This window comes from Anolis carolinensis, chromosome 3 (assembly GCF_035594765.1).
Source record: "Anolis carolinensis isolate JA03-04 chromosome 3, rAnoCar3.1.pri, whole genome shotgun sequence".
In the NCBI taxonomy this organism is placed as follows: domain Eukaryota; kingdom Metazoa; phylum Chordata; class Lepidosauria; order Squamata; family Dactyloidae; genus Anolis; species Anolis carolinensis.
In genome coordinates, this window is record NC_085843.1 from 263227735 (window position 1) to 263241674 (window position 13940).

Below are 13940 nucleotides of genomic sequence, written 5' to 3' on the forward strand. Positions count from 1 at the left end.
AGATAACCTTACAGCCATAGTTTGTGACTCTAAGGCTGGATCTACACTGAAGACTTATAGTGGTTTGACATCATATTAACCAAGGGAGCCTCAGTGGAGCAATTAGTTAAACTCTTGTGCTGGCTGAACAGTTGACCTGAAGGTTGAGTTGCTGACTTGAAGGTCGCAGGTTTGAATCTGCAAGACTGGGAGGTGAGCTCCCGTCTGTCAGCTGTAGCTTGCGGGGACATGAGAGAAGCTTCCCAACTAACACATCTGGGTGTCCCCTGGGCAACGTCTCTGTAGACAGCCAGTTTTCTCACACCAGAAGTGACTTGCAGTATGTTCTCAAGTTGCTTCTGACACAATTTAAAAAACCCATATCAACCTCCATGGCTCAATGCTATGGAATTCTGAGATTTGTAGTTTTCTAATTCTGCAGTGTGAGTGGTCTCCAAGTCACTTTGTGCAATTCCACTGTGTGCAACCAGCCAGTGCAAATCAGTTAGATAAAAATGATGATAATATACACACACAAATAAATAAGGAATATAAATCAAGTCATAGAATAAGTGTAATTAATAATAGAGAATATGGATTTAATCTGGTCTTAATAGCATTACACTTCCCATGAAAATGCAGGTTCACAACTTAACATCTGAAGATGATTCTGGGCCTGGAAGCTTAGATTTCAGCTATGGCTAGGAGTGCATATGCATTGTGCACAGTTACAGTTTGTGCCCCAGTGGCACTTATTCTTTGAGATGTTAGATCTGGTCACATTGATGTATACATTAGTTATGTCATTGTTGGATTACTGCAATTTGCTGTATATGAAAAGTGTTTGGAAACTTTCACTGGCCCAAAGAGCTGCAGCCAGATTGCTAACCAGTGCTGACTACTGTACTGGGACATACAACTCCCTTGTTGCAACAGCTCTAGTGACTGCATTTCTAGAGATTTCTAGAGAGAATGTTATCCGAAGACTCTCTAGGCCTTCCAGGGCAAAAGTAAAAGGTAGATCATTGAGAACAACAAAACAAAGAATTTAAATCAACAGACTTAAATATAATGGCAATGAGTGACTTCCTACACTGATTCAGCACCTTGGATGGCTCCTTTAAAATTCAGACTAAACCCTAGGGTGGGATGGGTTCACCAGCTGATTTAGGGTTATTTCACACTAGATTTAAATGCATGACAAAGTGGGTTTAAGTCTACACACACCCCAAGAGGGGGGGGGTGTCTACATACCATTGCAGCAACTACCAGGATGGCATGCAGCCACCCCAAAGCCCCCCAAAATAACCCCTTAAAAGTGTAAAAACTTACCCGGCCACCATTATATTCCTCTTCGTGCTCTCCTGGTGCAAGGAAATGACATTCTGGGAGGGGAGGAGAAGAGGGATTTTCCTACCCCCCCCCCCCATGCATCATATCATCGTACCAGGAAGGTCCAAGGAAGACAATAATGGCAGCCAGGTAGTTTTTATACTTTTAAGGGGTTATTTTGGAATTTTAAGGGAGAAGTGGGTGCCCTCTAATAGAACTTGAAAAACTGACGTGGCAGTGTGGATTCGGTCCAGGGATCGCTTGATATGGTCCCCGGGACCAATCCACATAGGACCCACACCTGTTAAGGCCTGGACTTTACCAAAGATCCGGATCTTGCCAGGTGTTTAATTAATTTAGTTTTACCTGAGGCGTCATTTGATGCCTCTGGTAAAACTGAGGCAAGTCTCAGTTTAAAGGCCTGTCTGGCCTTTAAAATACACCATCCCAGTTCAATGCAGAATAAACCACATGTGTTTAAGAATTTAAGCAGGTCTTTAAACAGAGGCTGCAAGACAATCCCTCAGAGTGCTTTAGCTGTGTGTTCCTTCATGACAGGGGTTGAACTAGATGGGGCACGGGCCCTGAAAATCTGTTCTGATCAGTTGGGGATGGCAAGGGAGAGAAAATTGTGAAAATCATCCTCACTTCCCCTTTCATATATCAAAAACATCCAGAGAAGAAGTATGCTCCGGAAGTGTCTGACTGGAGACAGCAATATCCAGATCAAGAGCAAATATATTGAAATAAACAGATCAATATACATATAGATTTATATCCTACTTTTCGGAGTAAAAGCATGCATGAGAGAACAAGAGAATTTTAAAGGTACAAAATGCATAGCCACACTTTAAAATAATAGAAGACTTGAAAAAGTAAGGCTAATGAGACATCTGCAAGGGTTCAGTTCCAGAAGGGAGAAACATGGATGAACACACCCTGTATTATTAGACGGCATCAGTGCATATGCTTCCATGTTAGTTTGAATGCCGCCACCATTGTGGGTATGGGTCATCATGATGTGTGGTCAGTTGAGACCGTGGATCGGGAACCTGCAGATCACAAAGACCCACTTGTATCTAGAATCCTCCTCAAAACATCAGCAATGTGGGACTACATGCCCTTTATGTGGAAAGCATTACAAAAATGTGGAGCCAACTCAAATAATGTCCTGCCCTTGATATTTACAATCTCACAGCTGCAACTGATGGACTCTAGAATTGATGCCACTAACATTCATAAAGATAACCATACAAATAGACTACAATTCCAGATTGTTTAAAGCTTTACACAAACTGTAACAATGCAGCTGAAATGAAAAGAAATGTGGCATGATCGATAACTATGAACTTCTACAACAAGAGGGAGCATTTTTTATCCCAAAAGACCCTTATGACCTCTGGGTGCCATAAAACATTTATGCAATATTTTCTTCTCACCCCTGACATGCTTTAGCCCCAGGGAATTATTTTTCAGAAATAGAATTACCTAAAAATTTGGTCCATCAAATCTACTTAAACATTAGTAAGCTTTAAACATGAATTACCTTTATCATCGAAAGGCACTCCAGATTCACTGAAAAACAAAAATTGAATGTGTAAATTGTTTTGTTAGTACATAATTTAAAACCTTTGAGAGCATTAAATAATGGCTGGAATTAATCTTAGATAATACAGATGAATGTGTTTGTTCATAAAGCTGAACCATTTTTTCTCCTGTCTGTCTCATAAAACTATGCTGTCATAGATTAACTGCAGAAGTCTATGAATGAGGCTCTTTTTAGGAGAATGGGCGTGTGGATTCTTTTATCTACTACTCTATATTCCTTTCACAAATTTCTCTTTACTAGAACAAAGACTCAAATCTTAGCAGGATCAATACAAGGCTTTGTGCTGTTGCTGCTAATGGGGAAATCAATGTGAACTCCAGTTTGACTAGCAAAAAATGGAGGAAGGAGTTACATAGCATTTATCTGTCCAGAAGGTACATGGATGTGCATTCACTTAACCCCACATACAAATTGTTCCAGAGATTATACTGAGAGGGCATTGGAGCATTTAGTATGACTCTGCTGTCCCAAAATCCTACAATTGCATTATGTTACAAAATTTGAAAAAATTATGTCCGTGGTTTGAAAGTGTTATTTCCCATTTGCTGTAATTGTATGGTACTTACTTTGAAAGTAGTTGTTATAATCCAGAAATTTTGTTTTTGTGGCTACCACAAACTATGTTGAATTGGTTGAGACTCTGTGAGATATTCATTGAAAAACTATAGAAAATGTGCTGCAAGATGTCCCGCAAAAACAAAATTTTTGCAGTTTAATAAACTTTTTCCCATGTTTTATGATAGAACCAATTAGGAAATGACATTTATAATGACATTTTTATTACACAACACTGAGCCAGAGTGTATACATCTTTTAAAATTGAGACTATAATCCATAATGAATCCACTGCTCTAATAACACGGAAATCACTATGCTTTGCTGTTCTTTAAATCATGAAGCAAATTTGGGGGAGGCAGCTGTTAGATCTATGTGTTTGATAGCATAATGAACATGTGCAGAGAAGAGTAACCAAAATGATGAAATGTCTGGAAGCCAAGCCCTATGAGGAGCAGTTCAGGAATATGTTTAGAAGAAAGTAAGAAAGGGTTAAGAAGTGCCATGATAACTATGCTACAACATTTGAAACAATGTCATATTGAGAAGGGGCCAATTTACTTTCTTCTGCTCCTGAGCTTATGATACAAAGCAAACAGATTCAAACTGCAGGAAAAAGAGATTCCACTTGGATATGAGAAAGTGCTTCCTGATAGAAAGAGCTGTTCAATTATTATTATTATTATTATTATTATTATTATTATTATTATTATTATTATTATTATTATTATTATTTATTCATTTCTATCTTGCTTTTCTCCCGTTGGTGGGATTCAAAGCGGCGCACAATATGTAATATTCATACAAATACATCAAACAGCAATACATAATCAATTAAAACATCATGTCCTGGTATAAAAACCCAATTAACATATCAAATAAAACAATTTTAAAAACTTACAGCAAGCACCATTTAAAGATATCCATAACCACCGGCCACTGAAGTTATTTGTCAAGTATTATAAAAAAAATATTTTTTTTTTTGTTCAACCGTGGAATATGCTGCCTCAGAGTGTGCTGAAGACTCCACTGGAGGTTTTTAAGCAGAAGATTAAGATGCATCAAGCAAATCCTTGTTGTGACCACCTTCCATCTAGAAATCCATGCCCCCAATGTGAGTGATCGTGTGGATCCAGAATAGGTCTTCCCAGTCATTGACAGATCCATCATCAATGGAAGATAATTATACCTCCGGAAGACAAAAATACTCAACCACATGTGATTGCCCATGGTATTGATGATGATGATGATGATGATGATGATGATGATTATTATTATTATTATTATTATATGAGTTGTATTTTTCTGCATGGTAGGGGGTTGGACTGAATGACCTTTGGATTATCTTCTACTTTGTGATTCTATTATTTTAAGTATTCTAGAATTTCAGGTATCTTTACAGTACAACAGTACTGTAGTACAACAGTAGTGGTCAATAATCTAAAAGTTTCTGCATTTTTGTTGTTGTGTCCTTTCAAGTCCTTTCTGATTTGTTGTGACCCTAATATGAACCTATCATGAGCATGTATGTGGCTGAGTGTTTAACTCACTCCAAGGTCACCCAACGGGTTTCCATGGCTGTGTGCAGATAAACCCTGATCTCAAATCATAGCCCAATTCTCAAAATCACTACACCATGCTGGCTCCTGCATTTAATTTCTAACTTCAAAGTCTATAATGTTACCTGCAATTGTGTGTATGTTCCTAAAATGCTGGTAAACTGTTCATGCAGCTGATAAAATAGGTTATAGCTCATGAAAGCTTATCATATACTATAATACCATATTAATACACCACAAGAGTCTTTCTTTTTCTTTTTCTTTATCTCTATCTCCATTGATTTGTTTTTACTATTTTAATGTGACTGCTCTGAGGAGATAACAACTGGATAGTCATAGGAAATGTAAACAGCAGAATTCTTACATTTCATTTTCATACCATTTCTTTTTCCTCTTTTGCAAATATTTTAATCGATTACCAAAGGTAATACAACTCTGCAAGTCAAGTATCCATTTGTAACAATGACATTTTTCAAAGGATAGATCTGGTTATAACAGCTTGAAGAAATAAATAAAGGATGTCATTGACTTAGAAATATTAACACTGTTAATTACTTTCATTTCTGAGTCTAATCATAGGGTGCAATCTCTTTCATTTTAACATGAATTGTAAACCAACAATTCTATACACACATACCTCAATTCACAGGAGCTTATTTTTCAGTAAACATGTACATATTACACTGTCCATTTTTATTTGTTATATTGTAGTTATATATTTTAAACGACTAGCCTGACAGAACTTATGCATGATCAACCAAAGCTGTTTGTGGGTCACAGCTTCTTTCTTTTTTTGTGGGTTGCATCTTCTCATATATATCTTAACATTAATGCACATCACTCATCTGGAAATGAATATCCCAGTGCAGAGATTTTTAAGGTGTCCTGGACTCCCAGAAGCCCTAACTGACTAGGCCAACAGGAATTCTGGGAGCTAAAGTCTAATACGTCTGAAGGACCAAAGTTTGGGAACCACTGTCCTAGGCTTGAATTTCACACAATGTTGAAAATACCTGACAAAACTTCAAAGTAAGAGACAGGTTTATTTTTGGTTAAGATAATATGTAAACAGAGCTGGTGAGTAGAGCCACAATTTCACTGCTTACTGAGCCACTCCTTAATTTGGGGTGGTGTAATTTGTTTGTCTTTCTTTGTGAAGGAAAACAAATTTTCCAGTAAAAAAATTTTTGTGGTTAGATGACATTTCAGCTGCGTTAATTTTTTTGAAGACAAAGGCTAATTGGTTTTTGCGAAGGAAAAGTAATTTGAAAGGTATTATTTAATTCTGCTGTTGTCATGAATGTATAATTTCTAATAAAGACTTTGCATTTTAGAAGTGGTGTTTTTTATTTTTTAAAAACCCTTACAATGCATTTTACTGTATTGGCTGAGTAACCCCCACTGAGTCCAGATATAAAAGCTACTACAGGCAGTCCCCAAGTTATAAACAAGATAGGTTCTGTAGGTTTGTTCTCAGATATTTCTAACTCAGGGACTGCCTGTATTTGTATCTTCTCCCCCAACAAGTCCCTTTTTTCTATTTTATTCTTTTCTTTAAGTCTTGGTGTCAAGGTATAATCATTTAAATATTGGGTTAGGTTCTTTTTTATTGTTTAGCTATTACTGGGGTAACTTAAAGTCACTTTAAATATCGCTTAAGGACGTAAAACTAGCATACATGTAAACATGATGATGCTGAGAACACTGCATAAGTACAGTTGTGCAATTTTAAATGCTTCCTCGGGCAAATTCTGAAAATCCCTACTCCATGGAAAGCTGTTGTTATTGTTGATGGGTTCCTTGAAGTCATTTTCAATTTATGGTTAACCCAAGATGAACCTATCATGGCTTTGTTCTTTGTTTTTGTTTTTTTGTTTGTTTGTTGTTGTTTTTTTGGGACCGTAAGTGTGTGACTCGCCCAAAGTCACCCAGTAGGTTTTCACAGCTGATCAGGGACTTAAACCCTAGTCTCTAGAGTTGTACTGCGATGTCCAAACAACTACACCATGCTGACTTTCCCCTATTCAATTTCTGCATGTCTCTGCGAGGAGAAAACGTGGTAAACAAAAGGAGCCCTGAGGTTACACAATAAAAAAATTTCTAAGGTTGATAAAATGACCACCTGTTTTTCTGAGTAAATGAGGCAATGCTGGAATATATATATTTCAAACAGAAGCTCTCAACCTTGAAGTGTTATGAGATTCACTGGGAGGAACTTTTTGACTCATGGGGGAAATTAAATCTGTATCTAATTATTTTTATGGGGATCATTGCCATGAAAAAATAGTGACATGGCTCATTCACAGAATTTTAAGGGTGGGAGTGGGTGTTTCTCACCCCACTCCCACTCCCACTCTGTAAAATTCTGTGAATGAGGCATGCCACTTATTTTTTTCATAGTAATGATCCCCATGAAAATCATTAGATACAGATTTAATATATATAAAGTGAGTACTACCACCACCTGCATTTTCTCTGTGTGGGGTGTAGCTATAGGGACTGTCATGATGAAGACTTGGAGGTATTTTAATGAAACACCAATGACTGAGACCTCTCTAAAGGCACGTCTTGTTTCCGTTGAAAAGGCCCCTTCCACACAGCTAAATAAAATCCCACATTATCTGCTTTAAATTGGAATAATATGGCAATGTGGACTCAGATTACCCAGTTCAAAGCAGATATTGTGGGATTTTCTGCCTTGATATTCTGGGTTATATGGCTGTGTGGAAGGGCCCTTAACCACAAGGCCCCTTCCCATTACACTGTAATTCCCCTCTCAAAACTAAAGCTGCCAGGAATCCATGAAATTCAATCATGACACAGTAGAGTTTCACTTATCCAACATCCGCTTATCCAACATTCTGGATTATCCAACACAGTTTGCCTCCTGCCCCGATCCACAGCTGTTTCTCTAGACAGCAAGGATTGAACTTTTTATGGATTTAATTTCCAACAATGTTACTACTGTAAGTTCATTTTATGCAATTCTATCTTTATTTGTAGTCAATTTGTTAGTAGCCAATGTTTTTGTAGTCAATGTTTTCAATATGTCGCGATGTTTTGGTGCTAAATTCATAAATACAGTAATTACTACATAGTTACTATGTTTTGGACTGCTTTTTCTGTTGATTTGTTGGTGCTTAATTTGTAAAATCATAATGTAATTTGACGTTTAATAGGCTTTTCCTTAATCCCTCCTTTTTATCCAACATTTTCACTTATCCAACGTTCTGCCGTCCCGTTAATGTTGGATAAGTGAGACTCTACTGTAATTAAAATTGGTCCATTGTGCTGTAATGATGCTGTGTGAAAGGGGAATGACAGTTTGAAAGTATATTCATCACACTTTTAAACCTCTCACTAACAAAAATTCACTGGTTGGTATGCAGAGCTAGAAAAAGATTTGCTCTGCTCATTACTCTTGCCTGGTTTGAATCCCTGCGTGGTTGCAGAAATCCATTGGGAGACCTTTCTCACTCTCAGAGGAAGGCAAGGCAAGAATATATCTTGCCTTAGGTTCACTTAAAAGGCAACAACACCAAAGCCCCACAACATTTCATATGAATGGATGGAGGGTTTAATTACAATATCTTTATCAAAGAGCTGCTGAAAGGCATGATGGTTGCTTCTAATGGTCTGTTTCCTTATCTTTTCAAACTGAAGTTGCCAAAACATTTTCTCTGAAGGTTACTATAGCAGCATGCAAATACTATACTATTAGTGGAGACAACAGGCCAAAGGTTCATTTATCCTTACTGATGGGACCTACTCCAAAAGGAGTTCGGTTTTTTATGGCAGAAAGAGAAATGAATAGAACAGCCATCCTGTATGCAAAGAGATGTTGGTAGCACAAGCTTTTGCAGAGTATGGGTGTATTTACAATGTAGAATGAATGCAGCTTGACACCACTTTAATGGCCATGGCTTAATGCTATGGGATCCTAAGAATTGTAGTTTAGCGAGGAGCCACTTTCTAAAGACATTGTCGAACTCCAATCCCCATGATGCTATTGATTCCTGTCAGTTCAAGTGGTGTCAAACTGCATCCATATTTCAGTGTAGGTGCACAATGAGTCTGTCCAGCCATGTTGAATCCCGCTCTAGGAGAAAGGTGGGGTATAAATCCAATAAATAAATGATAATAATAATAATCATCATCATCATCATCATCATCATCATCTTTATTTTTATATCCCGCCCCATCTCCCCGAATCAGGGCGGCTCACAACAGGGACAAGCCCAAAACAAAGACACAACATATTTGACAAAAACTTGAAACATTTCAACGATACACAAAATAAAATAGTGGACAATACATTAAAATCCAAGCAGATAAAATCAGAGTAATTAAAAGCAAACCAGCGGGGACAGGTTTCATAAAGTGCTGTATCATGGAAATGAATAACAGTGATAAAGTGCCATACGCTTTTAAAACATAAAGAAGTATTCTGATGACAGCTCTATTGGGCCTATTCATTCATGATCCCTTAGATTTGAATAAAAAGATTTATTGTAGTAATAATAATAATAATAATAATAATAATAAGTTTTATTTATATCCCGCCCCCTCTCCTCAAAGGAACTTGGGGCTTACAACAAAACCAACAAATACAATAAATGATATAACACAGACAATAATCGCTTATCAATTAATAAAAACAAAATGACACAGTAGAGTAAACATACGTAAGTAAATAAACAATTTAAAAGACTAATTAAGCCCTCTCAAAACAGTATACAGTAGAGTCTCACTTATCCAACATAAACGGGCCAGCAGAATGTTGGATAAGCAAATATGTTGGATAATAAGGAGAGATTAAGAAAAAGCCTATTAAACATCAAAAAAGGTTATGATTTTACAAATTAAGCACCAAAACATCATGTTTTACAACAACTTTGACAGAAAAAGCAGTTCAATACACAGCAATGTTATGTAGTAATTACTGTACTTACGAATTCAGCACCAATGCATTGAAAAGATTGACTACAAAAACATTGACTACGAAAAGGCCGACTGCGTTGGATAATCCAGAACATTGTATAAACAAATGTTGGATAAGTGAGACTCTACTGTATATATAAACACCGTTTAAACCAACCAATTCCTATGATCGGGGTATTCAGAATTATAAATTATAATTCTAATAACCATTCAAAGTCCTGTCGATAAGATGGTTGATACTCTTAGCCATTATCAAACGCCTGCTTAAATAGGACTACCAACTTCTTTCAATTCTCCAAGGTGTTACAAGATGCCGGCATTCAGACTAACATTGGGTGCACCTATGCTGTCGCATTAATGCAGCTGGACACCACTTGAACTGCCAGGGCTCAATGCTATGCAATTATGACACATGTAGCTTGGTTGCTGTGAGTTTTCCGGGCTATATGGCCATGTTCCAGAAGCATTCTCTCCTGACGTTTCGCCCACATCTATGGCAGGCATCCTCAGAGGTTGTGAGGTCGGTTGGAAACTAGGCAAGAGAGGTTTATATAATAATAATAATAATAATAATAATAATAATAATAATAAAACTTTATTTATACCCCGCCACCATCTCCCCAACGGGGACTCGGGGCGGCTTACATGGGGCCATGCCCAGAACAGTACAATATAGCAAAATATAAAACAACATATCATAATACAATTAAACAATACAATAAAATCATGTACAATGCAACACAATATATAACAGGGCGGGCCGCATGAAACACTTAGTTAAAACTTGGGGTGAGAAAAGGATAAGAATACAATCACGGAGAACAGGGATAAGATAAAAAACAATCTAGAGGATAGATGTTGGGGGAGTAACAAAAGAAGTGTGTAATAGTTACTCTCCGAAAGCACATCGGAAAAGCCAGGTTTTTAAATCTTTCCTGAAGGCTAAAAGAGTGGGGGCTTGCCTAATTTCGATGGGCAGTGAGTTCCATAAACGGGGGGCCACAGCAGAAAAGGCCCTCTCCCTTGTTCCCACCAGGCGGGTCTGGGATGCAGGCAGTGGCGACAGGAGGGCCTCCCCTGATGATCGAAGAGATCGGGCAGGTTTATGGTAGGAGATACGGTCACGAAGGTAGGTGGGTCCCAAACCGTTTAGGGCTTTATAAATGATGGTCTGCACCTTGAATTGGGATCGGAAAATGAACGGCAGCCAGTGGAGCTCCTTAAACAGGGGAGTAGATCTCTCCCTGTAACTCGCCCCCGTTATTAATCTGGCAGCCGAGCGTTGGACCAGTTGTAATTTCGAGCCGTCTTCAAGGGAAGCCCCACGTAGAGCACATTACAGTAGTCCAGTCTAGAGGTAACTAGGGCATGGACCACCGTGGTCAAGTCAGACTTCACGAGGTATGGTCGCAGTTGGCGCACAAGTTTGAGTTGTGCGAAAGCCCTCCCGGCCACCGCCGACACCTGAGCCTCAAGCGTCAACGCTGAATCCAGGAGGACCCCCAAACTGCGGACCTGTGATTTCAGGGGGAGTGCAACCCCGTCCAGCACAGGTTGCCACCCAATACCCCGATCAGACGAGCGGGAAAGTCTGTGGAAAGTCCAGGGTGAGAGAAAGAACTCTTGTCTGTTGGATGCAACTGTGAATGTTGCAATTAATCATCTTGATTAGCACTGAAAAGCTTTGAAGTTTCAAAGCCTGGCTGATTCCTGCCTGGGAGAGTCCTTTGCTGGGAGGTGTTACCTGGTCCTAATTGTTTTATATCTGGAATTCCCCTGTCTTCCGAGTGTTGCTCTTTATTTACTGTCCTGATTTTAGAGTTCTTTAATACTGGTAGCCAGATTTTGTTCATTTTCATTGTTTCCTCCTTTCTGTTGAGATTGTTCACATGCTTATGGATTTCAATACCAGAAAAAAAATTCCGAGTGCGTTTTGAAAATTTCGGGGGGGGGGGGTTGAACCCCCCAACCGCCCACCCCCCACCCCACACTACAGACCTGTCAATATCTGCTTGAGATAATGCCTGAAGGGACTCTTAATTTTTTTGTGTCTCATAGATTTAGCATGGGAATTTGGTTAACTAGTTAAAATTCATGAGTAAACCAGGTTTTTTTTTAACCTGAAAAATTTCGGAGGTGGTTTGAACCCCTAAACACACACACACACACACACACACACACACACACACACACACACACACACCGGGCTACAGGCCTGCTTGTATAGTCTGACATAGGCAGGAATCATCCAGGCTTTGGAGCTGCAACACTTTTCAATGATAATCAAAGTAACTAATTGCAACATTCACTCTTCCCTCAAACAGCAAGAGTTCTTTCTCTTGCCACAGATATATAAACCTCACTTGCCTAGTCTCCAATATACCTCGCAACCTGAGGATGCCTGCCATAGATGTGGGCGAAACATCAGTAAAGAATGCTTCTGGAATATGAACCTATCACAGCAACCCAGGACCCTTCCACACAGCCCTATATCCCAGAATATCAAGGCAGAAAATCCTACAATATCTGATTTGAACTGGGTTATCGGGGACCATACTCAGATAATGTGGGATTTTCTGCCTTGATATTCTGGGATATAGGGCTGTGTGGCGGGTCGCCAGTGAAAGCCTTTGACAATACATTGTGTCGCTTGTTTGTTCTTGAGAACGGTCGCTGGTTGGGAGAGGATGATTCTGTAACAAGGAACCATGGGCAGCTCAATTGGATTGCGTCCCGTGGAGAGCATGGCTGTGAATTCAACGAGGCTGCTCAAGGAAGCATGTAAACAGAGGGAACAGAAGGACGCAGGGATTCCGGAGCAAAGAAAGCCCACGAATAACCCTCAAATACGAAAGGGAGGGGTCTTATTCTTGCATCAGCCTTTCCTCCCGACCACCATTACTCCATGTCTCCAAAGATTTCCCGCCAGCTTTGCGCCTTCCTTCTTCTCCCTCCGGGAGCAATGGCGATGGGAAAGGAAAGGAGACGGGGCTTTCTTTGTTGTGTCCACGCGGGGAAGATTCTAAGGCAAGGCATGGGCCAACTTCGTCCCTCCCTCCAGGTGTTTTGGACTTCAACTCCCACAATTCCTAACAGCCTACCGGCTGTTAGGAATTGTGGGAGTTGAAGTCCAAAACACCTGGAGGGAGGGCCGAAGTTGGCCCATGCCTTGCCTTAGAATCTTCCCCGGGGCGCGTACAACAACAACAACAAAAAGGAGTCGGCTGAGTCTGGATGTCCCCGCTTTCCGCACTATACACATACATATCCCCGACTTACCTGTCCTGCACCTGCCCGCTGGTCATCCCGCCCGGCCAAGCGAAGCGCGCGCCAAAATAGCAACAAAGCAACCAAGCAAAACTGCACAGTCGCTTGCTTGTGGCGAGTGGATGAAAGGCGCGAGGATGCGGCGTGTGGAAAGGGGAGGGGAGGGGAAGCTAACAACAGCAGCAAGTCGGCGCCCAACCCAGCCTCACGCGTGTGCGGGCAGAGCCGTCGCCTTGGCAACCCGAGCGCGATTGTTAATGAGGGCTTGCTTCCAAAGGCGCCAAAAGAAAGAGAGAGAGAGAAAGACGAAGGCAGTGCTGAAGAAGAAGAAGGAAGCGGCGCTCACCAGGAAAGCCGGTGCTGAATGAATGTCTTCGCCCTCTGGCATTTTCTCGCGTGGCAGAATTAAAAAAAGCACACTTTTGGGGCCTTTTTAAAATACAGTATGTATATATTTATTACAAAACATACCAACATACGGAAACAATACAAAAGAAGGAAACCCCAAAAGCCATAAGGAAAGTGGGGAAAGTGTGTTGTCAAAACCTTTCATGGCCGGATTCACTGGGTTGCTGTGACTTTTCCAGACTGTGTGGCCATGTTCCAGAAGCATTCCCTCCTGATGTTTCGCCCGCATCTATGGCAGGCATCTTCAGAGGTTGTGAGGTGTGTTGTAAACTAAACAAGGGAGGTTTATA

General features: G+C 39.9%; 1 protein-coding gene across 2 annotated transcripts in view; it reads right to left on the reverse strand.

Annotated features, from left to right (window-relative positions):
- LOC100557223 (uncharacterized) overlaps window positions 1–13454 on the reverse strand; it is a 46390-nt gene extending 32936 nt beyond the window's left edge. The window contains exons 1-2 of one of the 2 annotated variants that reach the window (XM_062976722.1): window positions 13255–13454; window positions 2858–2886 (exon numbers count right to left, since the gene is read on the reverse strand). In XM_062976722.1, the coding sequence (XP_062832792.1) occupies window positions 2858–2886; window positions 13255–13280 (55 nt within the window). In that variant the 5' untranslated portion in view covers window positions 13281–13454. The remainder of the gene's footprint in view (window positions 1–2857; window positions 2887–13254) is intronic. The other variant, XM_062976723.1, reaches the window with a different exon arrangement.
- Between the last annotated feature and the right edge of the window lie 486 nt (window positions 13455–13940).